General features: G+C 37.1%; 1 protein-coding gene across 3 annotated transcripts in view; it reads left to right on the top strand.

Moving 5' to 3' along the window:
• GPC6 (glypican 6) overlaps window positions 1-27,626 on the top strand; it is a 1,314,810-nt gene that overhangs the window by 875,248 nt on the left and 411,936 nt on the right. For all 3 annotated transcript variants that reach the window (XM_069067329.1, XM_069067330.1, XM_069067331.1), the window contains one exon: window positions 5,760-5,925. In XM_069067329.1, coding sequence (XP_068923430.1) covers window positions 5,760-5,925 — 166 coding nt within the window. The remainder of the gene's footprint in view (window positions 1-5,759; window positions 5,926-27,626) is intronic.

A 27,626-nucleotide genomic window follows, 5' to 3' on the forward strand; every position in this document is an offset into this window, starting at 1 on the left:
TTGACAGGTGGAGACAAGGAGGCAGGGAATTCTGGACACGAGCCTCGCTTATTTAGATACATGGAGATGGGAGGTCACAGGTCACAACTGAGAAATAGCTAGTAGTCAAGTTTGGCCAAGCTAAAAGTTTGTGAAGAGGAAGTATGGCTAAAGGAAAGATTATGGCAGGGGAGAGGGAGAAAGGGAACATTCAAGCAATCAATGAGCATTTATTTGGCACTTATTATGTGCCAGTCACTAGGGATAAAAATACAAAGATTGAAACTATCTCTACAACTAAGGAGCTTCTTCTATTGGGAAATAACTATGGGTTGTTTGGTTGTTTTTTTTTAATCTTAAAAAAAGAGAGAGCTAGAAAAATAGTTTGAATCAAGATTATCGAAAGTTTCAAATGTCAAGTGAAGGGAGGAGGGGAGTTTTCGGGTTAGTGTAGAGTTAGGAGAGAGTCATTGAAAGTCCTCAAGCATGAGAGCAACCTGGTCAGACTTCTGCATTAGGAAAACTATTTGGCAGCTGTATCAGGGATGCATTGGAGAAAGAAGGAACTAGAGGCAGAGACATCAGTTAGGAGATATTTCAGTGGTGAAGGTGATGAGGGCCTAAAGTAGAGTGGTAGCATCGTGGATTTTTTTTTTTCTATTCATATATACTTCAGGATTTGGGAAATAGAAATCAAAGCTTCCGGGGTGGCTAGGTGGTACAGTGAATAGAGCACTGGCCCTGGAATCAGGAGGACCTCAGTTCAAATGCGTCCTCAGACACTTAACACAAAAACTAGCCGTGTGACCTTGGGCGAGTCACTTAACCCCAATTGCCCTCCAAAAAGCAAAAAAAAAAAAGAAAAGAAAGAACAGAAATCAAAGCTTCAAATCTCCATCTAAACAAAGGTAATAGAATCTGACCCAGCACAGAATGTTACATAGCAGATAATGTCCACAAAACAAAAGTCACCACGACCTCCGGCATTCTTTGTTTAAGAATTTTGCTCAGCAGATACTTATATCAAGTTTGTTGGAAGTTATGATTCAATCACTATAAAAGCTAAATTACTTTTTTACATAGTTGGAAGGACTATATCATGTCTCATTTACTTGACATATTTCACTTTAAAAGGCCTATTTTCTGCTACTACTTAAGAACATAAACATTTACACTAAACAGAACCAAGAAAATTACCAAGGAAAAGGGGAAGGGGGGGGGAGTAATTTCAAGTGAGGGGAAAAGAAGGAAAATTCTTCATTTCCTGAAATAATGAATCAGCACTCAGTCAGGCTAGGATGAAGGCAAAGTTGTCTAAACTTGCCTTCGCAAATTTTTCTCTCTCTGATTTTCAAGACTACACAATTGTGTAGTTTTAAAAAATCAGAAGTCATTATATCTTTTTTAGACATCAAAAAAAGTATTTTGTCTTAAGGACTCCTGTTTGTCATCATGTGTCTAGCCCTTCCTATATTTAATGAATGTTGGGAAGTCAAGTCTTGTCTCCTCTTGGCACTGTAGATTTCTCTTTTGAACTGCTGCTAGCCCAGTAAAAGATCTTGGCAGTTTATGCTCTGGAAGGTGGACAAATCAAACATGGAAACAATTCACATTCATACTTTGTGAAATCATCTAAATAATGTCACTCCCGTGTTTATTCTCAGATCATAAAGATCTAGGCTGAGTGTATAGCCATGTATGTTTATTTGACTAAAACACCAAAATAAAAGAAAGCAAATTAATATGACATTATCTTATAGTGTTCTCCCCTATTAGAATAAAATAGTACCTTCTTTAAGTGAGTGTACTGTTGTCTTTACTCTGGGTTTCCCAATGCTTATAGTGGCCACTTTCCTTCCAAGTTAAAATTGAGATGTTAAATTTATTCTACAATTCTTCACTTGATTAGTTCTGAGAATGCCTCTGTTCTTATTCTCTGGGTTCATCCCTTCATAACAACTTCATTAATAAAGCCTCAGCTGCTATAAGGACTTATCTCCTCCTCTCCTTCAACACTGTTTTTATTCCACACTTACGATTCAGCACCATGTCCTCAATAAATAATGAAAACATAAGGATCAAAAGAAGTAAGCTGTAATAACAATAATAATCACTATTATTGTTATTATAATAATAGTGCTAACTCACATGGCATAGTCAGCAAAGGGGCAGGGTTGAAGTCAGGAGGACATTGGTACAAGTCTTACCTCTTATAAATACTGGTTATGTGACCCCTGGACAAGTTACTTTACCCTTCAGTGCCTCCAAGCAATTGTCTGAGACTATAAATTTGAGATGAGTTGCTGACCTGAGCTGGTTGAAAAAATCTTCAAGTAGACCTAGACCAAAACAAAACAAAAAATAAAGATTAAAGTAACATATTGAATATACTGGTTTTAGTTATAAAGAATATATATATATATATATATCACTTAATTCCTATCAATATTTATTGGGAACCCACTATGTGCCAGACTATGCTAGACATGAGAATCAAAAGGGGAATGAAAGGGAAGGGATTAAGCATTTATGTCATGCCTTCTTACTATGTTTCAGGCACTGTGCTAAGTGCTTTAAAAAGACAAAATTAAATATCCCCTGCCCTTAAGATGCTTACACTTTAATAGAAAGACAACATGTGTACATATAAGTCTATACAACATATATACAGCACCTCTACAAGGTAATTTGATGGGAGTGAAGGGTGAAAATTGCCAGGGTGAAAGGTGAAAATTGTGTGATGAAGAAAGACCTACAATAGGAAGTCACATATGAGCTGACCTTTTGAAGGAATTCTAAGAGAAAGAGGGGAGTGAGGAGCTAGGAGTACATTCCAGTCTTGGGGAATAGTTGGTGGAAAGCTATGGAAATGGACCATTTGTGTCAAGAAAAGCAAGATAACCAGGTTGACTGTTCTGTAGAGCTCGTGAAGGTGAAGAATATGTAATAAACCTTTAAAGGTAAGATAGAACCATATGGTAAATGACTTTTTAAAATGCCAGAAGAGTTTTGAATTGATCTATGGAATAATAGGCAGCCCTAGAGTTTGCTGAGCGGGGGAGTGGCCAGTGCTTTAGGGAAATAACTCTGTAAGCTGTATGAAGATATACGTATGACTAAATGGAAGTTGATGGCTGCAGGAGTTATGGTGGAGGTAGTATCAATAAGACTTGGCAGTTAATTGATATATAAAGGGAATAAGAATGAAGAATTGAGGATACTTGGGTGGTGTCCTGAACAAAAATAGGAAAGGTTACAAGAGGCACTTGTTTTAAAGACAAAGATAATAAATTTTTGGTTTTGTTTTTGTTTTTCCCCAGTGTGGGTTTGAGAGACTTAAGGGACATGTATTTTGAAAGGCCCAGTAAGCCGCTGGTTATACAGTAGTAGATAGAAGACAAGAGAAAGACCGGGGCTTTTTATATAGGACTTCATGTTGTTTGTAGAGAGATAATAACTGAACCCATAGGAACAGAAGAAGCTAATAAGAGATCATCAAGAGAAAAGAGAAGACAGAGCTTTAGAGTATACTCACAGTTTTTTGGGGTGAAACATGAAAGGAAAAGCCAGCAAAGAAATGCAGAGGGGCAGTTAGATAATAAGGGAAGAACCAAGAAAGAGATGTATCAAGAAAAGAGTGGTCTATAGTGTCAGGTGTTGCAGAGGAGTCAAGAAAGATGAAGATTCAGAAAAGGCCACTGAATTTTGCAGTTAGGGATCATTGGCAGCTTCAGAGAGAGCAGTTTAAATTGAGTGATGAGACTGGAAATCTGTCTACAAAGGTTTGAGACGTGGATTAGAGGAGAGAATATGAAGGCAAGGAATAGAGATGACTTTGCCCTGTGTGGTAAATATTAATATCCCAAATTTGAAGATAAAGGGAATGAGGCTCAAGGAAGTTTAACAATCTGTCCAAAGAATCACTGTAAATGTCTTAGCTTTAAGAGACTTGGGTATTTTAACTGCAAATCCAGTGTTTATTTGATCCATCTGTCTCAAATTAGGCCCTATCTGGGTGATATACCATACAAGTTGCTATCTATCCTGTTAAAACATATCTATCTAGCCACACATGGTGGTGCGTGTCTGTAATCCCTGCCCCTGGGGTGGCTGGGACTGTAGATCAGTGCAGTTTGTGAGTTCTGAACTGCATTTGCTAACCCAATCAGGTATATGTAGCCCGTGGCACAATGGTAAGCCAACAGGAGTGAGGAACCACTGGGCTGCCCAAGGATGGTTGTACTGACAAAGGTCAGAAAAAAGAACAAGTCAAAGCTCCTACACAGATCAGTGGAAGGATCAGGCCTGCAATCGTCTGCTGCTCCTCCCACATGGGAAAGATAGGGAGACCCAGTTACCCCGAACAACAGCAAAAAATGTGTGTGTTGGGAGTGGGAGGGGGGAGGCATTCTTTTACCAAAGGAAGTGTAGTTAATCTACCTCCTTCTAACAACTCCTTCAGTTCCAGGAAAACAATGTAAACCTCAACAGAATGTCTTTAAATATAAAGAACATCAAAGACATTCCAATCCAGTCTGTAACTGCAATTGAATCTGTCCTACTTCCCCTCAACAAATCCCAGAATCACGGTTGCAGAGTTAGAAGTCATCTTGTCCAATGTCCTTATTTTAAAGATGAGGAATCTGAGACCCCACAAAGTTAAGTGAAAGGTCCTATGTGCCAAAGTCAAGATTTGATCAGCATGGTTCAATGTGAAGAGCATTGGCTTTGGAGTCAGAAAACTTGGCTTCAAATCCTGTGTGACCTTGGGCAAGTCATTTAATGTCTCCAGGCCTGTTTGTTCATCTGCAAAATAAGGGCCAGTCCAGATGACCTCTAGTGTGCCTTCTAGCTCTCATTCAGTAATCCCATGATTACCTGATTCCAAATCCAGGACTGTTTCCACTTTACCTAAAGACCTCCAGTAATCAGGAAGGCAGCTTATTCCATTTAGGGATGTCTTTATTTATTAGAGAGTTTTTCCCTTTTATCTATCTCTTCTAGCCATATTATTGTTCAATCATTGGCAAACATACTGGAATAGTAGCTATTTTCATCTCCAGCTCATTTTACAGATGAGAAAACTGAGGCAAACAGGGTTAAATGACTTGCCCAGGGTCACACAGCCAGTAAGTGTATGAGGTCAGATTTGAATTCAGCAAGATGAGTTTTCCTGTCTCCAGGACCAGCACTCTATCCACTGCACCACCTAGTTATATGTCCTTGTCTATCTTCTGGGACCAAGTAGAACAAGTGTAAGCCCCCTTCTATTTGACAGCATTTAAAATACTGAAAGATTATTCTCATATCCCCTCAACCCCTCAATGTGCATGCACGCATGCACACACACACACACACACACACACACACACATTTATTCTCCAAGTCAAACATCATCAGAAGCTAAAAATACAAAGTATACAAACTTAAATGGCTCTCAACTGTTATTTGTATAGGGCTTTTAATTGTGCAAACAGCTTTCATTTCTATTAGCTCATTTTACATTCTATTTCTGTTAGTCACTACCTGTGCCTGTAGTATTAAATTACGCTGACATAGAAATTGCAAAGTTGACAGCTACATATGAAGAAAATTAGCAGTTATTTTGCCAAATTGCCTTGTAGCATGGGAGGATGCTGTAAAGAGTTAAGATCTTCCTCATTTCGTTGACCCTTCAGGATTTCTGCTTGAAGTCTATGCATGGGAATTGACTTGCTTCTTTTTTTTTTCTCCTTCCCCATCCTTTTTTTTTCTCTTCCTACTCCCAATAAAATCCACAGGTCAGTCCAACCCCAGGGTGCATCCGAGCACTAATGAAGATGCTGTACTGCCCATATTGTCGAGGACTTCCCACTGTGAAACCTTGTAACAACTACTGCCTCAATGTAATGAAGGGATGCTTGGCAAATCAGGCTGATCTAGATACAGAATGGAACCTCTTTATAGGTAAGAAGCATTTAAATGACACATGGAACAAAGGTGATAACAGCAAGTGGTCAATAACTCATTTTTGGTGACTTAGGACAAGAGAAAGGCTTAATGGAGATAATGAAGGCTTTTTTTCTTTCTTAATCTCCTCTAATACTGACTTTCTAGTGTTTAAAAAGGATTACTATTTTTACTTGTGAAAATTCTTTTTTATCACATAAAGATTTTACTGAACAACTGTATTGAATTAGCTGATATTCTTATGAAGGCTGTGAAAATATTCTTGTTGCGTCCAGTGGACTTGTGTGGGGAGACGATGCGTCAAAAATTTTTTTTCTTCTGCTTATAGAAATGTCACCCATGGTAATGTGTGTATCTCTCTTTTTTATACCTCAGGATAGTCATGGGTATTAGGAATTGTATACTGTAGAGAAGATAAGCTACTTCATATTCCATAAATTGAGATGATGAAAAGGGCTCCATATTTTATCTGAAACATGAAAAGTGTCTTTCTTTAATTTGTTGAAGAAGGAAACAGAGTATACTTGCATAAAATCTCTTTAGAATCTCTAAAAGGTGGAAGGAAAAGAGAGAGTGTGTGTGTGTGTGTGTGTGTGTGTGTGTCTGTGTGTGACTGTGTGTGATGGAAAAGGGGAGGACAGGAAGAAGGAGGGAATGTGGAGGAAGGATTGTGAATCATAGCCTTTCCTTGAGTCACAGAAATCATTTAGTGAGATGTGCTGCCAAAAGATATTTCCCAAACAGCCATCCAAGGATAAAAGGACAAATTTTATAGGCAGACTTCTCCCAGCAAAATGCACAGGGCCTTGAAAGAGTAAATGTGTTTTCTTCCCTTCTGTCCAATGGCCTTCAAATAAAAGCACTTCCAATTGCATTTCTTGCAATTACATGGTGACAACTGGAGTGGTGCAAATAACAGTGGCATATTTTAGCCATTAATGTCCTTCATCATTTATGCAAACCTCTATAGCAAAATGCATGTGATTCAGTGTGAGTTAAATCAGTTAAATGGAGGCGCTTTGAAGAAATATTTCCAAGATTCAGATAGAAGAGGAAAAAATGTATGTGAGTTAGCATCCAGAGGGGAAGAATGCCCCAAATATGACTAGGGAAGCTTGCCTGATAGTCATTCTGTACTATGTGTTGCCTATTGATTACCACAAAGGCTAAGGGAAATAATTTTGAGTTCTGAAAAATGAGAGCTTTAAAAGGTTTGAATTCGAATAGCAATCACTCCCTACTAAAATCACAGAAATTATTTGGACAAAGCATAAGGTATGATTTTAAAGATTCATTGTCTTTTTCTTCCTTCTATCCCCCATTTCCCACCTTGAAGCCATGACTAAAATTTACCCAGATCTTCATAGCAATGTGGGCCTATGGACTTGTAAATGTATGAGAATGCCAATGAAAAAAAAAGTCCAGTGATGACCACACTCACGTAAACCTTCCTCACAGTCATAATGCCTTTCTTAGTGAGTGAATGCTTATTCCCTTTATTCACTGGATATGTGTAACTTTAGACAAAGTCAGATCATTCCTTAGTTTTCTCTCAGTTTTATCATCTATCAAATGACAAGAGTTCAGCTGATACTAAAATTCCTTAATTCTATGAAGATCTCCAGTGTCCTCAGATTCCCAACACATGGAGAGAGTGATACGAGAGACATACACTACTTTAGAGTTCTCAAAATGCTTTCCCTAAAATTAACTCACAATCTCATAAGGAAACAAGGTATTTATTATTATTCCCACTTTTAAAAAAAATAGGAAACTGCGGCCTAGAGAGGCAGTTATTTGCGTAAGTTCACATGACTAATAATAGGTGGTAAAGCTAATATTTTGTCTCAGGTCTTGTGATTTGTATTACAGCATTCTCTTCCCAGTACCATGATGCCTCATAGTGAGAAATAGGAATGATGAGAATTACAGTTAACCTTATAGGCAGGGTTATGCAGGAGCCATTTTGAATCAAGAAAACTGATTGTTAATTTGCATTGTGAGTATTTTGGCAAATGCTATAGATCAGGGCTTGACTTATGGTTTGGTTGATTTTTGAAACTTAAGAAAGTAATGGAGAAAATGTTAATAATACAGATTAAACTTAGAAGTGTGCCATGGGTGTGTGAGGGGGATATGAATGTGGGTGTGGGTGTGTGAGTACTTCCCCCCCCCCACCAAAAGCTGGGTAGTTAAACATTTACTAGCATACCCCTTCTTATAACCCTCAGATTTAAGTAGAATGGCTTTGATTAGTAGGAAAAAAAAGAATTTTAAAGCCCTCTTTCTTTGATGAACCTACTTTACATCTGCTTTTAACCAGGTTAAACTCCATTGATTTATTTTGGAGTCAGGTAATTGTATCCCTGTACTACAACTGAAATGACTAAGACCCAGCAAGGTGACATGATTTTCCTCAGATTGCCCCAAAACCCACTGATGGAAGTGGGAAAAGCTCTGAATCCTACAAACTTCTATGACTGATAGCATACAGGCCTTGGTTAAAGACTTGATGGAAGAATGAAAAAAAAAAATGGTCTTTTTACCTTGATGCCACAATGATTGAGCTTTTCCCCAGTTTGATTAACCAGACGTCAGTCCCAAGTTCTTAAATCTCTCCATTAACTATTTCCTAGGTGCATATTTTATTAGAAATAAAATGCCTTCTGAGTCTTTTGCCTTAATAATGAAATCTTGAAAATACTATATTTGCTTTATAGAGAAATGATGAGTAGATAGTATAGGTAAGCAATCAGGCTTCTCTCCTGTGTGCCATTTTTTGAGTATCTTAATCCTACTTTAATGCATTTTCACATCCTCTCTTCTCCTCCCTATCCTTTCTTGTTAGTCCCTAGATGTTTCTGATCAGAAACTTGCAATTTTTCAGCTCTACTGTGGCCTTGAGAGATGATCCCAAACACAGAACTATTATATTATGGCAGGATTTACTTTTGCCACACTCCTCCAGGTGTATGGTGCTCGTTCATTAATTTGCTACATAAATTAGTCAAATACGCCAACCCCATTTTACACAGATATAGTCAAGGATGACAAGGAAAATGTGCAATTGAAAAGATCAGAGTATGAATTAGTAATTCTACACTGATTATATATAATAGCCCAGCCTTTGGTCAACACCTGCAACATGTCACCATTTTCAGGCCTGCCTCTTTGTCTCACAGGATACTTCAGTCAAACAGACCCACTCCTGTTCCTGATTATCATGCATGCCAACTATGTCTACTATAGTAATATCCCAGTTTATACACTTTACATTTATAAAAATTATGTGCTCATCCAGAATGTTAACAATGGCAGGCAGTAATGTGTTCAATAAAATCAATGATCCAATTGACAGAACATCCTTATATTCTTTGCAATGCCCTGAATAAATTGAGGCTAATTTGGAACCATTTAGAATTCAGCTAGTTTCTTGAACTTGTCAGAAAAAAGATAATTCATTTACAAAGTGAAATGTTTTAAATGTTTCAGTGTTCTAAAGCCCAGCTGTGTTCCATTTCCATTGGCGTTCTACACTCTTTTCTCAGCATGAACTTGGGATTTTATCCGAGAGAAATTCATATTTCTACTGGCAAGCCTTAGAAGGTGTTTTCCTCAGGCTTCTGCCAGTAGGCCCAGAACAGTGCTCTCTACAGAGTGGGTGCTCAAATAACCCTTGTTCATCAAACATTACAAGGAGAAAGGCACAACTCTTCACTTTTTTAAAAAAAGAAAAAGTCCTCCTTTTATAAAGCTGCTGACAGCTCTGCTGAAGATGAAATTTAGCCTCTTATTTTTGAGGGCTTGTAAAGCCTCAAGTTTCCTCTGCCAGAAACTGTCAGCTGCTTTCTAATAACATGTGGAATTCCCTCAGTACTAAACACAACCAAACTTCCACTTGCTGAATTAAAACGAATGGCAACCCTCCACGGAAGCACTGCTGAGCTACGAAAGATTGGAAGGAATGCATGAGTGCTTTTTAGTCCTGTTCTCAGTATTAGAAAATAGGCACTAGGGGAAAAAAATAATAATTTTTTGCATTAACAGTCTCTGCTTAGGCAGACATCCCAAGTGCCAGGGCATAGCCATACACAAAAGATTCCAGCTTGGCTCCTGAACGTCATCTGAATGTTAGAAGAGCTTTTTTTTGTGAATGTTTACATTAAAATAAAACTGCTCTGAGCTTTTAGGAACTAACTGGGAACATTTTGTGGGCAGAAGTGGTTGTTTCAGGAACATCCTGTGGCTATTTGGGTCGTTTGGCATTGACACCTCAACTCTTCTGATAAGAATTGTTCTATTAGACAAGAGGCCGGGTTGCAGATTACCCCTAGTTCATAAACACAAAAGTCAAGGCTGAAATTACATTTATATAGCTATAATAAATCTTGCATTCACTTTAAAAACTGGGACGTGTAGAACAGCCTCCGCCAAACATCTGGTACCTTCTAAGATTTTATAGACTGTGAAAATTGGTTTAAAAAAAAAAAGAGAAAAAGAAGGGGCAGCTGTAAGCAACACCAAAGCAGAGATTTTACCCATTTATATCCGATTTGTATAATTTTAAACAATGCTCTTTTATGTTATATGTTATCTTATATGTTACATATAGTGACTATAATTTTTCAATGGAAAATTTTCTATTTCTGTTCGATAAAAAAAATGTAGGGGAAAGATAAGTTATGTGTACCTTCAAGTTTCATTTTCACTTTCCTTTATGGTGGATAGTAGACTTTTCATATAGAAAATTTTTAAATGGCATACAACCTAAGGTTTCAAAACTCTTGAGAATGGTGGTAGTACAGGCAGAGCTGGGGAATTTTTCATTTAAAAGGATTAAATACCCATTTGTATGAGTCTGTGCCAAATACTATAAAGGGAATTATAGATATCATTTCTGCTTTTCAGTAACATATAATTTGATATACAAAGGAACAGTAAACATCGAACATGTATATAAGCATATTTCAGAAGTTTTTTTTTTTAATCTGGACCAGTGATTTTATATGTGTGATGAAGTACCAGTATGGATCCTTCTTCTGGGGCACTCACAGGTTTTGAGTTTCCCATAGTAACAAAACTAGTACTTTTTTTTTTTCTAGATAGAAAAGACTTGAACCCAAGTGTTTCTGAGTTCAAAGCTGACCTTCTTTCCATTCTATCATACTTGTTTATCATTGAATATCATATTACACAAATTATTTATATTGAATGTAATGTGCATCTGTAGGATGGTGATGATGTTCTATACAAAATATAATGGGAAAATATATTTTTGGTATATACAAAATATAATTTAAGTACTGTATAGTACGTAAATACCTCCACTTTTACTATGTGATGGCGGGAGGTGATGCTATGTGTCTGACTTAAGCAGTAGAGTTGGGAGAGATTATCAAGGTGTTTTTCATATTAGTCCAGGAAGATTTCATAGAAGAGGTGAAAATTTAAATCAGCTTAGATAATATAGAATTTATGAGCTTATAGGGAAAGAGAATATGCATAAAAATATGTTTTGAGAGTAATTTTGGTGGTAAAAATAAAGTTATCAGGGAAAATTGATAAAGCAAACTAGTGAATTTTAATAGAAAATTGACTCGAGTGATTGAATATTCTCAAAAACAAAATTCTGGCAATGTAAAAAATAACAAATATTTTAGATGAAGTAAAAAAGACTAAGCATGTAAAAATATGTAGCTTCACAGGGAACTCTCTGATGATCTCAGGTTCAAAAGGTACATAAAATATGGAAACAGGAACATATGAAAAAGAACTACAGATAACAAAAATAGACCAGATCTATAAAAAAAAATCTAAAAGAGAAGCTTTAAATTAGTTCAGAATTCATGACCCAGGCAAGTTACATGCCAGGATATTGAAAAAAAGAATGTATAAATATGTTCACCAGGACAGATCTTTGAAGAATCATAGAGATTGAGGAGCCAGGAAACTGGGTATAGGCAAATGTTGTCCCAGTTTTTAAAAGAGAAGGCAATGGTGTATTCCATATTCTAAAGACCAGTAGTTAAACTTGGTTTCTAAGCAAAATGTTAGACCAGATTATTAAATGGATAGTTTTGATTATTTAGAAAGGAAAATGACTAGGGGCCAACATAGGTTCACTAAGAGTAAAACTAATCCTATTTTTTTCTTTTTTTTTTTGTCATAGACCAGGGCAATCCTATGTACCTACATATAGATATATACCTATAGATAGATATAGCTATCTTCACTTCCATAAAACATGTGATAATGCTTTTCATAATGTTTTTGTGGGCAAAATTCAGAAATGTACACTGAGTGATAATAGAGTTAAGTGGTTTATACCTGATGGAATGACACTATGAAAAGATTATTGACTAATGGATAGCTATCACTCTGGATGGAGTTCCCTATGGCTTTGTCCTGCATCATATTTTGTTCAACATTTCTATCATAAGCTGAAAACACTGATTGCATTCTTATCAAATCCAAAATTGATCCAGATCTGGGAGAGATAACTGATAACCTAATAATAATAAATGTGGGTTTAAAAGGTAGCCTGGAACGTATTGGATATAAATGCAATGTTATATACTTAGATTCAGAAACACCTCTGCAAGTATTGGAATATTAAACCATGGCTAGACAGTAATTTAGATGAAGAAGACAGATTTTAGCTTTTGAAAACCTAGCTTTTAAGTCAGCAGTGTAATGTAGCTAACAAAAAGACAGAACATAAAAATATAATAAAAGATGTTGCAAAGGTGAAATCAACAGGCCTGGCAACAGATTAGATAGGGAAGTAAGAGATAGTGACGATCTAAAGACAATGTGTCAGGAAAGTGCTGCCCTCAATACTAGGGAAGTGGGGGTGGGGAAGTCAGATGGAGGGGGCGGGGGGAATTCAGAGAGAAAGATAAGGAGTTTGGACTTATTCGGTATAAAATGACTTTTGGACGTCTAAGTATGAAATGTCTGAAAGGCAGTTAGAGATGCAAGAGTGAAGGTCAGCTGAGAGGTTAGGACAAGAAAGGTAGATTTGAGAATCGTCGGCATAGAGATAGATGGTGATTAAATCCGTGGTATCTGATGAGATAATCAAAGGAAATAGTATAAACCAGGACAGACCCCTATGGGACACCAAAAATTAGAGGGAATGATCCGAATGAGAATCCTGCAAAGGAGACTAGAAGGAATAATCTGATAGCAGAAGTAGAACCAGGTGCTGTCCCAAAAACTTAAGTAGAAAGTGTCAAGGAAAAGAGAGTGGTCACTAGAACTTCTGAGACTTTTTGGTCCCATTTCTGTATAATATGATAACCTGCTCAATAATAAAATTTAGACAGTACCTTTCTTATTAAATAGTTTATTATCTGAGTCTCCCTATCTTGGCTACACTGGAAGTGAAACAGTCACTCCCTGGCCTTAACCTGCTACTGAGCAGCAGAGAAGCTTTGACCCTTCTCCATTTCTGACCTGGACTGGTTCACCCCCACTCCAAGAAGTTCACAATATTTAGTGCCAGACTTAGTACAGATGTCTGATTGACTTTAGTTCTCCTGCAGTCAAGTCACCTGAGCTCAGGTTTTCCATCAGCAATTCAACAACCTCAGCCCCCCACCCCCCCAGGAGTAGAGAGTGTAAGCATGTTACGCTTAACCTGGCACATTAATTTTTAATTGAAGAACAAAGACTGAGGCATTACTTGACATTTTAAAATTTTGATGTCAGCTGAAAAGTAGGATTTTTGCCTTCATGGGTGCCTCTTGTTCAGTAATTTTAGTTGTGTCTGACTCTTCATGACCTCATGTGGGGTTTTCTTGGCAAAGATACTGGAGTGGTTTGCCATTTCCTTCTCCATCTCATTGTACAGATGAGGAAACTGAGGCAAACAAGATTAAGTGACTTGCCCAGGGTCACACAGCTAGTAAGTCTGAGGCCAGATTTGAACTCAGGTCTTCCTGACTTCAGGCCCAGAGCTTTATCCACTGACCCCACATTCCTAGAGAAGAGAGAAAAAACATATTTGTTACTATCAATTGAAGACTATCTCACATCCTCTTTTTTTTCCTTCTAGTTCATTGGTTCAGTATCTGTTGTTGATGATTATCATATGCTCTATTCCTTCTGGAATGCTGGCAGAATGGGGAAGCCAGACCATCAACTCAGATGAAAAGAAGAGAGAAAGCTGGATTTCATCCAAATGTCTAGGGCAGACTGCATTTGTTGTCATTACTCTAAGTTTGTAGTGTAGTTTATTTCAGCAGAACTGTACATATTTTATAAACATTCTTGAGCAGTACAGTAGTAGAAATACTCTGTTAGTATAAATGCATGTGACTGTAAAGCAAATCCAGATGCTGACATTTCATAGCTTATGAATAGTCATTAAAACCTAGGTCTTTAGGCAGCCAGTGTAGAGAGATCATTGAATAAAAAACTCATAGAAGGCGTGGACTGAAACAGTCCTTGTAAAGGATCTAATCCAACCCTCTCAAATAATTGAAGCTTGGAAAGGTCAAGTGACAATTCTTGCTATGTACTATCCTATATCTCTTCTCCCTTTTCTGGCAAAACTCCTCAAGAAGGCTGTCTGCAGTCTACACCATCACTTCCTTTTCCCTTACTCCCTTCTGAATTCTCTACTGTCATCCTTCCACTGAAACAGAGCTCTCCCAAACTTGATCCAGTGACATTGGCCACATCTAATGGCCTTTTCTCAATCCTTATCCTTCTTAACCTCAGTGCATAGCCTTGGATACCATTGATCACCCTTTTCTTTGTCCATCCTCTCTTCTCTCTAGATTTTCATGTTGCTGCTCTCTCTCTGTTCCAGTTTTCATCTTACTTATCTGACTGCGCTTTCTCAGTCTTTGCTAGATCATGTGTCATGCTTTATTAACCCTGAGTGTTCCCAAAGGCTCTGTCCAATGCCATGAATATCATTTCATTTGGTGATCTCATCAGCTCCTATATATTCAATGATCATTTCTACACAGATGATTCTCATATTTGTCCAAGGGCAGCGAGATGGTACAGTGGATAGACTGCCAGACCTAGAGTCAGGAAAACTTATCTCTATGAGTCCAAATCTGGCCTCAGGCACTTAGTAACTGTGTGGCCCTGAGCAAGTCATTTAACCCTGTTTGCCTCAGTTTCCTCATATATAAAATGAACTGGAGAAGAAAATGGCAAGCCACTCCAGTATCCTTGCTAAAGAGTCAGACATGACCAAAAACAACTGAAAAGCTATCTTCAGCTCAACATGTCCAAAACTGAATTCATTTTCTCTGCCTCCCCAAAAAATAACCTTCCCCTCTTCCTAACATCCCCTATTACTGTGGAGGGTACCATGACCCTCCCAGTCACACAGACTCATGCTATAGGTGTCATCTTTGACTCCTTATTCTGTCATCCTCCATGTCCAATAAGATGCTTAGTTCTGTTGTTTGTACCTTGATAACATGTGTTTTATATATATATATATATATATATATATATATATATATATATATATATATCCCCTTTTCTCTTTTGACTGCCACTCATCACCTGGTGTAGGCTCTGACCACCTCATGCTTGGACTGCCTGGTCTCCCTACTTCAGGCCTCTCCCCATTCCAGTTCACCCTCCATTCAACTGTCAAAGTGCTCTTCCTAAAGCACAAGTTCTGACTATGTTCACCTGTTCTATCAACTGCAGTGGGTCCTTATTGCCTCCAGAATTAAATAGAAAATCCTCTCTTTTGCCTCTAGAGTCCTTCATAACCTGACCCATTCCTCCTTTCCAGTCTACTTACATCTCATGCTCCCCAACGTACTCTTAGGTCCAGTGACATTAGCTTCCCTGCTGTTTCTCTTACAAAACACTCTGTCTCCCAATACTATGCATTTCCATTTGCCCTCCCACATGCCTGGAACATTCTCCCTCCTCATCTCTAACTTCGCTGGCATCCTTTAAATCTCAACTAAAATCTCACCTTCTGCAAGGGGGCTTTCCCATTTCCGATTAATGTTAGCATTTTCCCTCTGGTTAAGATTGCTCATATATCTTGTTTGTACATAATTGTTTACATGTTACCTCCCCCATTACACTGTAAGCTCCCTCACTGCATGGATTGTCTTTTGCCTTCTTGGTACCCTCAATGCGTAGTATATTTCCTGAAACATAGTAGGCACTTAATAAATGCTAGTTGATTGACTGATCCAAGATCATATGACTAGTGAATAGCAGAAGCAATACTATAATCAAAGTCTTCCAATCAAGGGGTCTTTCTGTGGAATGCCCCTCTTCCCTAAAGTCCTCTGCCCCCAAATAAAGACATTATTCTATTTGATTATATTAAATAATATTCTATTGTTAATGAATATTAGATAAAAAAGATATTTGTCATGGATCTTTTCCCTTATTTTTTTTTCATGGAACTAGAAGCAATCGAACAATAAGTTGAGTTTTATGACAAGTGAATCATTCATTTTTCATCCTGCTTTTCCTCCCTCCCCCCCAGTTTCATCTCACCTATATGGAGGCTGCCACTTCTGACTAATTCCTCCTGACTAATCCTTGAATATTGATGCACTTACTTCTTGATAAAGACATATATATATATATATATATATATGTGTGTGTGTGTGTGTGTATGTGTGTGTGTATAGATAGATAGATAGATAGATAGATAGATAGATAGATAGATAGATAGATAGATAGATAGAAAGATCTCATTTACTTTATTGTGAATATAGGACAGTTCTCAGATAAGTGGGGAAAAAATCAAGATATTATTTCTTTCCAAAAAGGCAGTTGAGGGTGTGTCAGTAACTACTTTTTTTTCACCTCTGTGAAAACTTCATGTGGGAGGGAGTAAAGTATAAGATGACTGCAAAGGTGGGAGTAAGCCACATTGTGAATGGCTTAAAATGCCAAACAGAGGATGTTATACTTGTTCCTGGAGGCGATAGGGAGCAACTGTATAGAATAAAAATTTTGAAATGTGTGAAATAATTCAAAAGGTAGCTTTGTGTTATATGTTTTGACCACATTTTAACTTAACCGTTACCCAACTACTTTGGGGCATACTCAAAGTAGTTTGATTCATCTGATTTCAAAGCAGAAGAAACACTAAGAAATTGGCACCAGTTTTAACTGCCATAAGCAAAGTAAATTTTCATAAGTCATCTCTGGAAATTAAAAAAGATTAATTTCCTTTTTTGTTGTCATAATTCATCCAAATTCTAATATTATCATGATATTTCTCTGTACTCTAACACAATTTCTCCTAGGAATTCTTATTTCCAGGAATATGATAAACAGAATTACTTTCTTTCCTATGTGGCCTTATATCTCATCAAATTCAATGACTTGACCTTTCGAAAAAGAAGTTACCTCTAAATTAATTGTGATGACTGAAGTGTTTAATATTCAAAACATTTTTAGGAAAGTCATTAGGGTTTCAATGGCTTGGGGATTTCTTTGCTTGTTAAGTGCATTGGCTCTAAATTACAACCTTGGCGTCATCCTTGGAGCTGAGGAAAATATTATAAAAATAAGAATGCTTTCTCATTTAAAGCAATGGTCCCTAACATAAGAGACATATTTGGATAGGGTAACAGACCTTTATATGCTAATCGTAATCTATAACTTTGGGAAGCTGACACAGTTCTTTCTCAAAGAGCAGATGTATAAAAGAAAACCATCCCATTATAAATATATTACCGTGAGACTATGTGGATCAGTGGAAATCTCTTTGCAGATTTGAAATAAAGGAAAGCATGCAATTGCCCCTATGGAGATGAAGTCCTTCAGTCAAAAAGCTCCATAATGTTTATTTCTTGTCTGTAGTTTAGTAACAAATTCTTTTAATCTCACCTAAAACTGCTGGGACAGCAAGAGACCAAGGTTTCTTTTGTAAATGATGGTATTTTAGCAGAGTACTGAACAATGCCTTTTTGACTGTTGCAACTGTACCAGAAATATGTAAAGGAGAGCTTGGGGACCAACATTAGAGAAGGAAATGCGTACATAATTAGGCATGAAATAATTATAATTTTGAACTATTTCAAGCTAGTTCTCTGAGAAGCTAAAGTGTATAAGGTATTGTCAGAGGACAAAAAGGATAGGAGAGACACAGTGGCTTCTTCACCAAACATGGATTTATCACCAAGTGTGCCACCTTATTTGGAGCTAATTCTAAACTCATGATGTGTTTCTTTTTTACCTAAAAGTTGCAATGCAGTATTTTCTCATTTGTGGCAACATATTTGAATTGAAAATCAATTAAATATGGTCTGTATGATACACTTAGTCCGGTTCTATGGTTCTGAATTATTCCCATCCAAAATTCACCATTACTCCTATGGTTCTCTGAAACAAAGTCTCATCTCAATTGTTATGATAATATAGTGGGAAATAAGCTCTTCAAATGCAGAGACTGTTTGGTAATTTTGTCTTAATTATGTTACCATCCTGCTTAAAGTACCTTAATAATTCCTGAAAGGAAATGATATTGAGGATTTCTTCACTAGGATTATAGCCTTACACATAACAAGTATTTAATGTTTGTGGAGGTCAGATAAAAAGCAAGAAAAAGTAAGAAAATAGGAATCTCACAATTTCACAAAAATAGGAATATCACAATGTTCAAGTAATTGGGAGTTTGAGCTGCTAGCTACAGTATATACGGGAGAGTTGTAGAAGATAAACATGGAAAGGAAGATTGTGGTTGGAGCATGGAAAGACTTGAATATCAGACTAAAGAATTTGCCTCAGTTTGGAAAGCAATGGGGTACTACTGATGGCTTTTTGAACAGGAGGTGGCATCAATAATGATTTCTGTATAGCCTTAGGTTATCAACAAATAGTTTCTTCATAGAGCTTATTAATTGCATTATATAAAAACATCAAATAGACATATTTTGTAAGAATCACAAGTAGCCAAGAGTACTATCCCTGTTAGTAATTCATATCTTGTGACATGGGATAGAAAGGAGAAGAAGTTATCCAAATTTTGGACTGACAGACATCCAATGCTTTCTTAACAATAGACAGTCATAAGGGGGGACTAGGTGGTGCAGTGAATAGAGCACCAGCCCTGGAGTCAGGAGGACCTGAGTTTAAATCTGGCCTCAGACACTTGACACACTTACTAGCTGTGTGACTTTGGGCAAGTCACTTAACCCCAATTGCCCTCCCAAAAGCCAAAAAAAAAAAACCCAATAGACAGTCATAGAACTCAATCACCAGTGTTTCCAGGGCAATTTCACCAGGAAGTTCTGTAGTAACTAACCCAAAATTCAAAACAGACATTGACAGGTAGAATCTGTTTTATGGTATACTGGAAAAAAAAAAAAAGACCAACTGTATTTCCCCATTTGTATAAACTAAGTAGTATTATTTACTGTTAGTGTGTTTCGTGTATATGGTTTCTGAATAATTAGATAACAGTTATGAAGTCTCTTGAGAAAATAGAATAATTTTAGAATAAGCCATTAGTAATTATCTATTCTTTAGTCATTGATCTCTCTAAGATGTTATATCACAGTATTGATTATAATTTTATAGTAAAATACAAGCAAATGTAAAATTTTCCAACTTTCCATTGAAACAATGTACAAACAACTCTCTGGGGTGTGTACAGATGTGACAAATGTCAAAGAGGCCTTAAATTATATCAAGTATTGTCATAGATGAAATGCACACAAAAAAGCTAACTTGATCATTCTGTCACTCACTCTTTCAATAAACATTTATCAACCTATTAATCAACACAAAGACCCAGTGACCTATTTTTCAACCATTACTTCATTATTGTATTCATTTCTTTTATTAAATGGGCATTCTATTAATGTTTTATCATATTTAACTTTATTGGAATCCCAAAAAGCTCATTTGCTAGCAAATGTATTTTTGTAAGTATGTGTATGTGTATGCTTATATACAAGGTATCTGAAAAAATCCTAAACTTTAATAGCTTTAAAGTTAACTAAGACTTTTAGAATGCCATGTATATGGTAGAAAATGAATCAGGAATTGCATGAAATCTGGAATGTAACATTTATAAGGTAGAATAAGGTCTATCCATGTTTTTATTTGGGTGTGGCACTAACATACTGTGGATCGTTTAGCATATAAAAACTGGCAAATAATACTTATTAGTGTGTGTATATATATGTACACACATATCTACGCATACAGATTTGTTCTAAGCTCTTAAAATATTAATAATTATACTTCTTCATGAGTCAGGTTTGTGTTGTCTTTTCTTTTAAAATGAAAATATTAGACCAGAGTTTCTCTGAGGTCTAAAAATCTATGATCATAAAGGAGAATGACTAATATAAAGAAATGTAAGGACCATCAAAGAAATGAGAAGCTTTTTAGCTTAAGTCAATATGAACCAAAATAAGAAATTTCCTTAATTACTTACTAGCGTCTAACTAGAAGACATACGTATACTGTGGAAAAGCATAGGGGATTTCTAGTTGGACCCTGAGTGAGGCTGGAAATAAAAGCCAGCCAAGAAGACAGAAAGTTGTAGTTATAGCCTGTCTGGGCCTCACAGTGCCCACTATCATGATAAGTGTACTTTAGTGGGTCATTTGCATATTTATCTCTTGCTTCATCCCCAAAAGGACTCAGTCAAGGCATTATCCACAGGCTGATGACCTATGCAATTGGCTGCTTGCTCTTATAAAGATAAAACTGATTGTCTCTTAATTCAAAGACTGCCTTAAATTATTTGTTTGGAGACTGGCTACCTTAAAAAAACCATCTATGCTACAGTTGAATTCCCTAAAGTTAAGCAATTTTTTTTCCTGTTTCCCTTTTTTTAATTACTCTTTGCCTACTTTACATGAAGTAAATGCCTACCTAATACGTGAAAGGTTCTCTTCTGATGCAGAAGAAAGTGAATCTAGTGAGAGTTATGTTATTCTCTCTCCCTGTTAGAATCTGAAAACTTGACAATGTCGTCTCCTTCCCCTGTCCTCTCCATTTACTACATCATAAATAAGTGATATGTCGAAGACTCCTGAATTAATATTGATGTTGTTAGAAACATACTCAGTAACAATACTTGTTGGAGAGCCAGGAAAGTTTTTATTACCTTTATGTTACATTTGTTCATTCCTGGATAAATGGTAGTCTCTTCACAAGTCTACAGAGAATCAGACAAATGCAAGCCCTTTTCTGCTGCTTCCACTTGAATTTTCTGCTTTGTTGCTCCCTTCAGAACTGGTACTGGTTCCAGCTCTTTGGGTTACAATCTGTCTGGCCTGCCCACTATACCTTTACTCCTTCATATGTTCCCTCCTCTTGAACATGAACTAACATGACTTGCGCGATCGGATAATGAAGCTCTGATTCTATGTGGGGTGTGTCAACTAATATATATGAGGCTAGTTAAGGATGTATGTTAATGAAAAGTTGGTGACCATCCTTTGCCCCTAGCCTGTTTGAGACAGCTTAGCCCAGACCTCTTCCAAGGACAAACTTACAGATTTCTTCCAGCTATGATTGTCGCTCTGCTCTTCCTCCCCTCATCCTGATTTATACCTTCCTTCACATCCTGTGCAACATCTGTTTTTGGAACATCTATTGTTCCTATAGAATCTGTGAAAACCAAACTGCTAGCATTTCTCACAATGTCTGTAGCTTCAGAGACCACAAAGATATCCTCTTTAGAAGGGGGTGTTATGGGAAGAGCAATTTAAGATCTTCCCTGCCCCTAGGCCCTTTGATAGGCTTAAGTGCACATGGGGCTTGTGGCAAGAGGCTTGGTTTTCAGGAATGCCCATATCTTGGTGCTCTGTGATTGGGCAGTGGGTCAAGAGGGTTGTGACATTCTCTGAGCCAGGAGAAGGCTATATAAGCTCTAATGTGAGGCTTTGTTTGGGGGCTCACTTTGAGAAGAGTTGTGTGATTTGACCAGATGAGAACTCTGGATAGCCATTGAGAGCCCCCCGGCTTTGAAAACCCAGATGTTGGTGCTTCCCTCTCTGGTAACTGACTAGGTATGGATGTAATGGTCAGACAATTGGAGGCCTCTCTGCTGATATGTTTCTCTATATTTCTTGTCTGTTTGTAACCTCTGTATTCTCTGAAGTTTGGGGTGCTGACCTTTTTCCCCTGAACTAGGTAAATGACATATGTTTGATTAAAGCAAGACTGTTAACCCATTTTGAGTTGCTTTCCTTTAGAAAAGCAGATCTAGGAACCTGTGGATGCTGGGGTGCTTGAAATGGGGAAGCCAAAGATTTTCCATAATGGTATTAGATCTATAGCAAGTCATTTCAGAAGAAATTAAGAGTTTAATCTTAATTTCCATTTCCTTTTGGAAAACAGTAATCAAAATTAAATGGGATTATTTGTAAAGCACTTACCAGAGTGCCTGGTACATAGTAAGCACTATATGTGTGCATACATATGTGTGTTACACACATGTGTATGTGTGTATACACACGTATATGTGTACACATTGTGGGTATACATTCGCGTGTATATGTAATGCTTATTCTCTGCCCCTTCCCAATAATGTCCTTTTAAAAGGCAAAGAGATGAAAACTATTCACACTAATCTGCCAAACTATTCTTAGTAATAAAGAAAACTAGAAGATAATCATAGAAACAGGATGAAGGACAGTGTGCTGTTGTGAAAATTAATTGTTGAATGAAGGTTGACTCTTTGCCATATGCTTTGTATCCTTACCAATGGGGGGGGGGGGGCGAGTGGCGAGAGGGAGAGGAAGAACAGAAAGGACTTGGGGAGGGAACAGACACACCAAATAGATAAACCTAGGCAATGTAACATTGGTGTGATGACTATCTGACATTTCTGAAAATAGTGGAGAATGCCAATAAGGGGGAATTTTCTTATCCCCAAGTTTTCTTATCAGAGAATAATAACGCAGGAACTCTGCATGTAACCAACAAACACATTTGATAGCCAAACGTGGTGTCTCCTACATCTTGTTCTTGTTTTCCACCTATACATATAATAGGATATCTAAGAAAAAGAACCTCGATACAAGTGAGAACACCTTGTGATAAGATCATTTTAGTGCTACAATAACTAAATCCTTTTGTGATGGGCTCCAATATGACCCCAGTCATAATAATTCTAAGGCTAGTATTATAGTATGTTGCTAGCATGTCATCTTGTATAATAGTTATACATTTCCTAAATTTATATGATTAACATGAGTGATGCAAAGAGGTCATTTATTTTCCACCTTCAGCTTACTTTTTGCTTTGGCTAATATAAAAGTTAAAATGTTGACAATTACATTTTTTTCTGTTTTCTGCAAACTAAAAACACAGCATGAAAATGTGAATTTGCTGGAGCGGTAAATGCCCCCAAATAATTTGACACCAAAACAATAGCCTCGAAAAAAAGGCATATGCAGTTTCCATCTGTTAGTGTAACACTAACAAAAAAACCAAGATTTATCTTTCATGTTATGAAATTCACACAACTCCAGCAGACCTGTGCAGCCTGCCCAGCTTATTGTATTGATTTAGGGGTAGAAGGTAGAGGACAGCCTTTATTTTATAATGTAAAAAATGCAAAAGACTCAGAGGACTCATAAGAACCTGTACACCTGTACACTTATACCCAGAACACATAAAGGACATAAAATAGTTCCCCAAGGGAAAGGGACTGAACTTGGGGGATGTTGTGAAGGTGATATTCCCAACATTCTAATGAATCTATGCCTTTCCCATTGAGTCCTGTCCTGTCTCTCCTAGACTCTTTGTGGTACCCCCTAGGGTTGGGACTCCTCCTGAAAAGGCAAGCATACTTTGAGTAGGCTGTATGGTCAGCTTCCTTCCAATTGGACTCACATCGCTTTGATCCTCCTTCCCATTGGGCATAACACCATTAGAATCATTCACTTTAATAAAGAGTAATGGCAAAAGCTTAATCTCTTTCCTCCCCACCCCACTCTCATCATTTTACCCTTAAGTACCAAGCACTTTACTGTTCAGGAATGTCCTCCTCAAAAAACCACCCTACTCAATCACTGTCATGTTTCTGGATAGATTCGATTCCAGAACTCTTAAATAAATGTTGGGCTAGTTTTGAGTTAGTCTCAGAGGATGTCACAGCTCAGAAAATCTCTCTTTTCTGGCAAAAACCTAAATTATAGAATTTGTGCACTTGGAATTACATAAGAGGCAATCTTAAGGACTGACTTCAGGTCAGACCCAGAAAATCTCCCTCTTTTATGACTAGAAGGCTAAATTCTGGGATTATAAAATAGAAATGCCCCCTTCTCTTCCTCTACACAGGAAGTTGGAATTTAGGAACAATGTCTGTTAACTTCCTCTCTCAGCCGGAATAGCCCTACCAGTTTTGATGAACACTAGAAATAAAATAATTAAATTCATCCCTGAAGGTCAAAATATTTCCAATAAATTATCTACTTAACTCTATATTTAAGAATTTTTCATCTTGACTTACACTTAAAAATTCAGTTTCATTATTTCCTGAAGATGAATATAGTTTAATTTGATAATTATATTTCATTGTAATTAAGGTAACTTTTTAGTGAGGAACTTTGTCATTCTAATTATATGTAATAATTCATATTTTCACAAGTTCACATCATAACACAACAATACTAACTTTTTACATCTCTCCAGAAAATATTTGATAATTCTTTAAAATAGGGAATCAATGGATTTTTATAGACCCTGACAATATAGGCAGATGCCTGTTAACTCCTAGAAGAACTTGGACAATCAGACGCCTAGTGTCATTTTTGACAATTCCTGTTCCCAAAGAAAATGGAAGTCTGGGGCAGAAGAAAATGTTGCACTGCAGAAAGATGAGAAATATACATAGAATTAAGCAAGTACATTGTTAAAGAAAACATTAAACCTCCTAACTATTCACAAATAGGAAACTTATAACAGGTCCCAGGGCTATCATAACCAAAAAACCCTTCATGCAGCAGACTAGTTTAATAAAACAAGAGTGAGTTTACCTCCTCAGGCATTGAGATCATTTGGAAAATGCTGATTAGTGGCTAACACAAAAATCTTTATTTTACCACATACGCACATACCCCATAATGATAAATCCTTGCAAATCTTGTAATACATTACTACAATATCTGATTTATAGAAAGCACTGTTAGAAGATGGTACTTCAAGTTGCTTTGGCAAATATGTCATTTACACTAATATATATGTCTTACAATGCACTTAAATACTTTGTTAATTCATGAAAATTTGATATGTGGAATCGCTGATGATGGCTTAGCAATAAAGTCATTCTTGAAATTAGTTTTTATTTTCCTCAGGCATTTCTTCCCTAGTTTGCTTCTATAACAATTAAGATAGGGAGCATTTTAAAGCTATTTTCCCCTTAATCCTGAGTGGTTTTTTTTTTAATCACAAATGTCTTTCACAGAGGAGGGACGGGCAAAGGCACCACTGTGATGCTAATAGCCAATATTGTGTTTTCTGTTCTCATACTTTAAAAAAAAAAACACTTTGGAATTATGTAAAGTTTTAAGAACCTTTGCATCTTCTTATTAATAGATTTGTGTATCATAGTTTTAAATATATCAGTGAACATGTGTGATGCTACAGAAGATAAATTAAAGATGTTTCCAAGTTAACTGTTTATAAAGGAAGTACTATACAAAAGATGTTTCCCTAAATTTTAATTTAAAAAAATTGAATGAATTGCTTTTCTGGGAAACTCCTTCATTGTTTATTTAGACTGAGGATGAGAAAAGGTAAGTGAATAAAACAAAGTAGGTCTTCTTATATACTCATCAATCTATGATTTGGTAAGATCTGAGGATAGCCTGTCACTTAAAGATGTCACATTAAATTAATTAATGAAAGATAAACTTTGAGTCTAGAGTGAAAAACCTAAATACATTAAGTACTTCCTATGTTCCAGACACTGTGCTAAGTGCTTTATAAATATTATTTCATTTGATCCTTACAACAATCCTGGGAGGTAGGTGTTATTATAATCCCTGTTTTACAATTGAGGAAACTGAGGCAGAGATTAAGTGACTCATCAAGGGCCATACTGGTAGGAAAGGTCTAAGGCTGGATTTGAGCTCTGATCTTCCTGACTCTAAGCCCACTGTTCTATTCTAATTGGTTGAAAGCTGCTAGAACAAGATACAGCACAGTATAATGGAAAGTGGGTTAGCTAGGTGGCACAATGGATAGAGTGCTGAGCCTAGAGTCAGGAAGATTCATCTTCCTGAGTTCAAATCTGGCCTTAGACACTTACTAGCTATGTGACCCTGGGCAAGTCGCTTAACCCTGATTGCTTCAGTTTTCTCATCTGTAAAATGATCTGGAGAAGGAAATGGAAAACCTCTCCAGTGTCTTTGCCAAAAAAACAAACAAACAAAAAAAACACTTTTGGCATCAGAAAGAGTCAGAAATGACTGAATAGCAACATAGTGGAAAGCACATTGGATGTGGAATCAGTAGAGACCCTGGGTTCCAATACTATTTCTGAAGTTTATTCATTATATGATCACAAGCAACTCACTTAGTACATTATAGTGGAGATTCCTTTAACGTACAAGTTGTACTTGGTGGCTGCTGACTTCCTTACTCTAAGAGTTCTTTATAAACAAGCTTCTTCCTCAGGATCAGATTAGAATAGAATAATATGTTCCTTTCCAACTCTGAGCCATAATGATTTTGTGAAATGTCATCATGAAAGTAGTTATCTGATAGTAGAGTACAGAGTAGATTAGAGCAGAGAGACCAGTGCATCAAATTTCAACAGCTCCCAAATTAGCCCTTCCATCCTCCAAATAGGGAGGGAAAAACAGCTTACTCTCTGTGAATCTCATCACCAGATCCACAAAGCATTCAAGCCAGCACTGTTCCTTCTTTGGATGGGAGTCCCACTGAGAGAAAAAACCTCTTGCTGCTACTTGTACCTGGGTCACACTATTATGTCCTGGTCTAGATACAGCTGTGGGGAAAGCTTCCTGAATCTTCCTGACCTAACTGCTTCTGTCACTCATACTTGTCCTAAGAGAGTTGGCACAGACCTGGAAGCCATAATCATCTCCTGATTTCTCACCAGGTCTCTTTTCAAAACTTAAGCTCAGAGAGATAGCCTAGACTGCTGCATAAATTTCTCTCTAGGACCCTTTCTTGATGAGGAAGGTCTATTACCCAAAGGCCTCCTGGAGAATATAATCTAGAGAAACTGCACCTATCCATCCATAGGTCTCTTACATGTAAAAATCAAAACAGGAGACAGTGGCAGTTGAAATAAAGAAATGAATTGTCAAAACATCACAAAAGGAGAATTTTCTAATAATTGAATATGACATGAAGGAAAGGGATGATTTTGTTCATTACCATCATGGTTAATTTTGGTAGTGTTGACAAACTAGGAAAGAAGTGTTTTGTATTAAAACATGTTCAGTTTGAGAAGACAGAACCATATCTAAATGGAGGTGTTCATATGCATTTGGAGCTAGATCTTAGGGGAACTCAGTGGGACTCATTTCCAATCTAATTAGCATTTTCTTAAGCATATTAGAGGTTCATATAACCTAACTGATTCTGGGGTCAGATTCACTAATCTAAGCTCTATAAATATGTGCTCAGGGGCGGCCAGGTGGCTCAGCGAGTAAGAGCACCGGCTCCAGTGTTGGGACGACCTGGGGATCGAATCCCGGGCTCAGGCGCTCAGCACCACACCCAGAAATAACTGGCCG

Source organism: Petaurus breviceps, unplaced genomic scaffold (assembly GCF_028583685.1).
Source record: "Petaurus breviceps papuanus isolate PSGF00001 unplaced genomic scaffold, PetGlider_PUasm1.0 90743, whole genome shotgun sequence".
Lineage (NCBI taxonomy): Eukaryota > Metazoa > Chordata > Mammalia > Diprotodontia > Petauridae > Petaurus > Petaurus breviceps.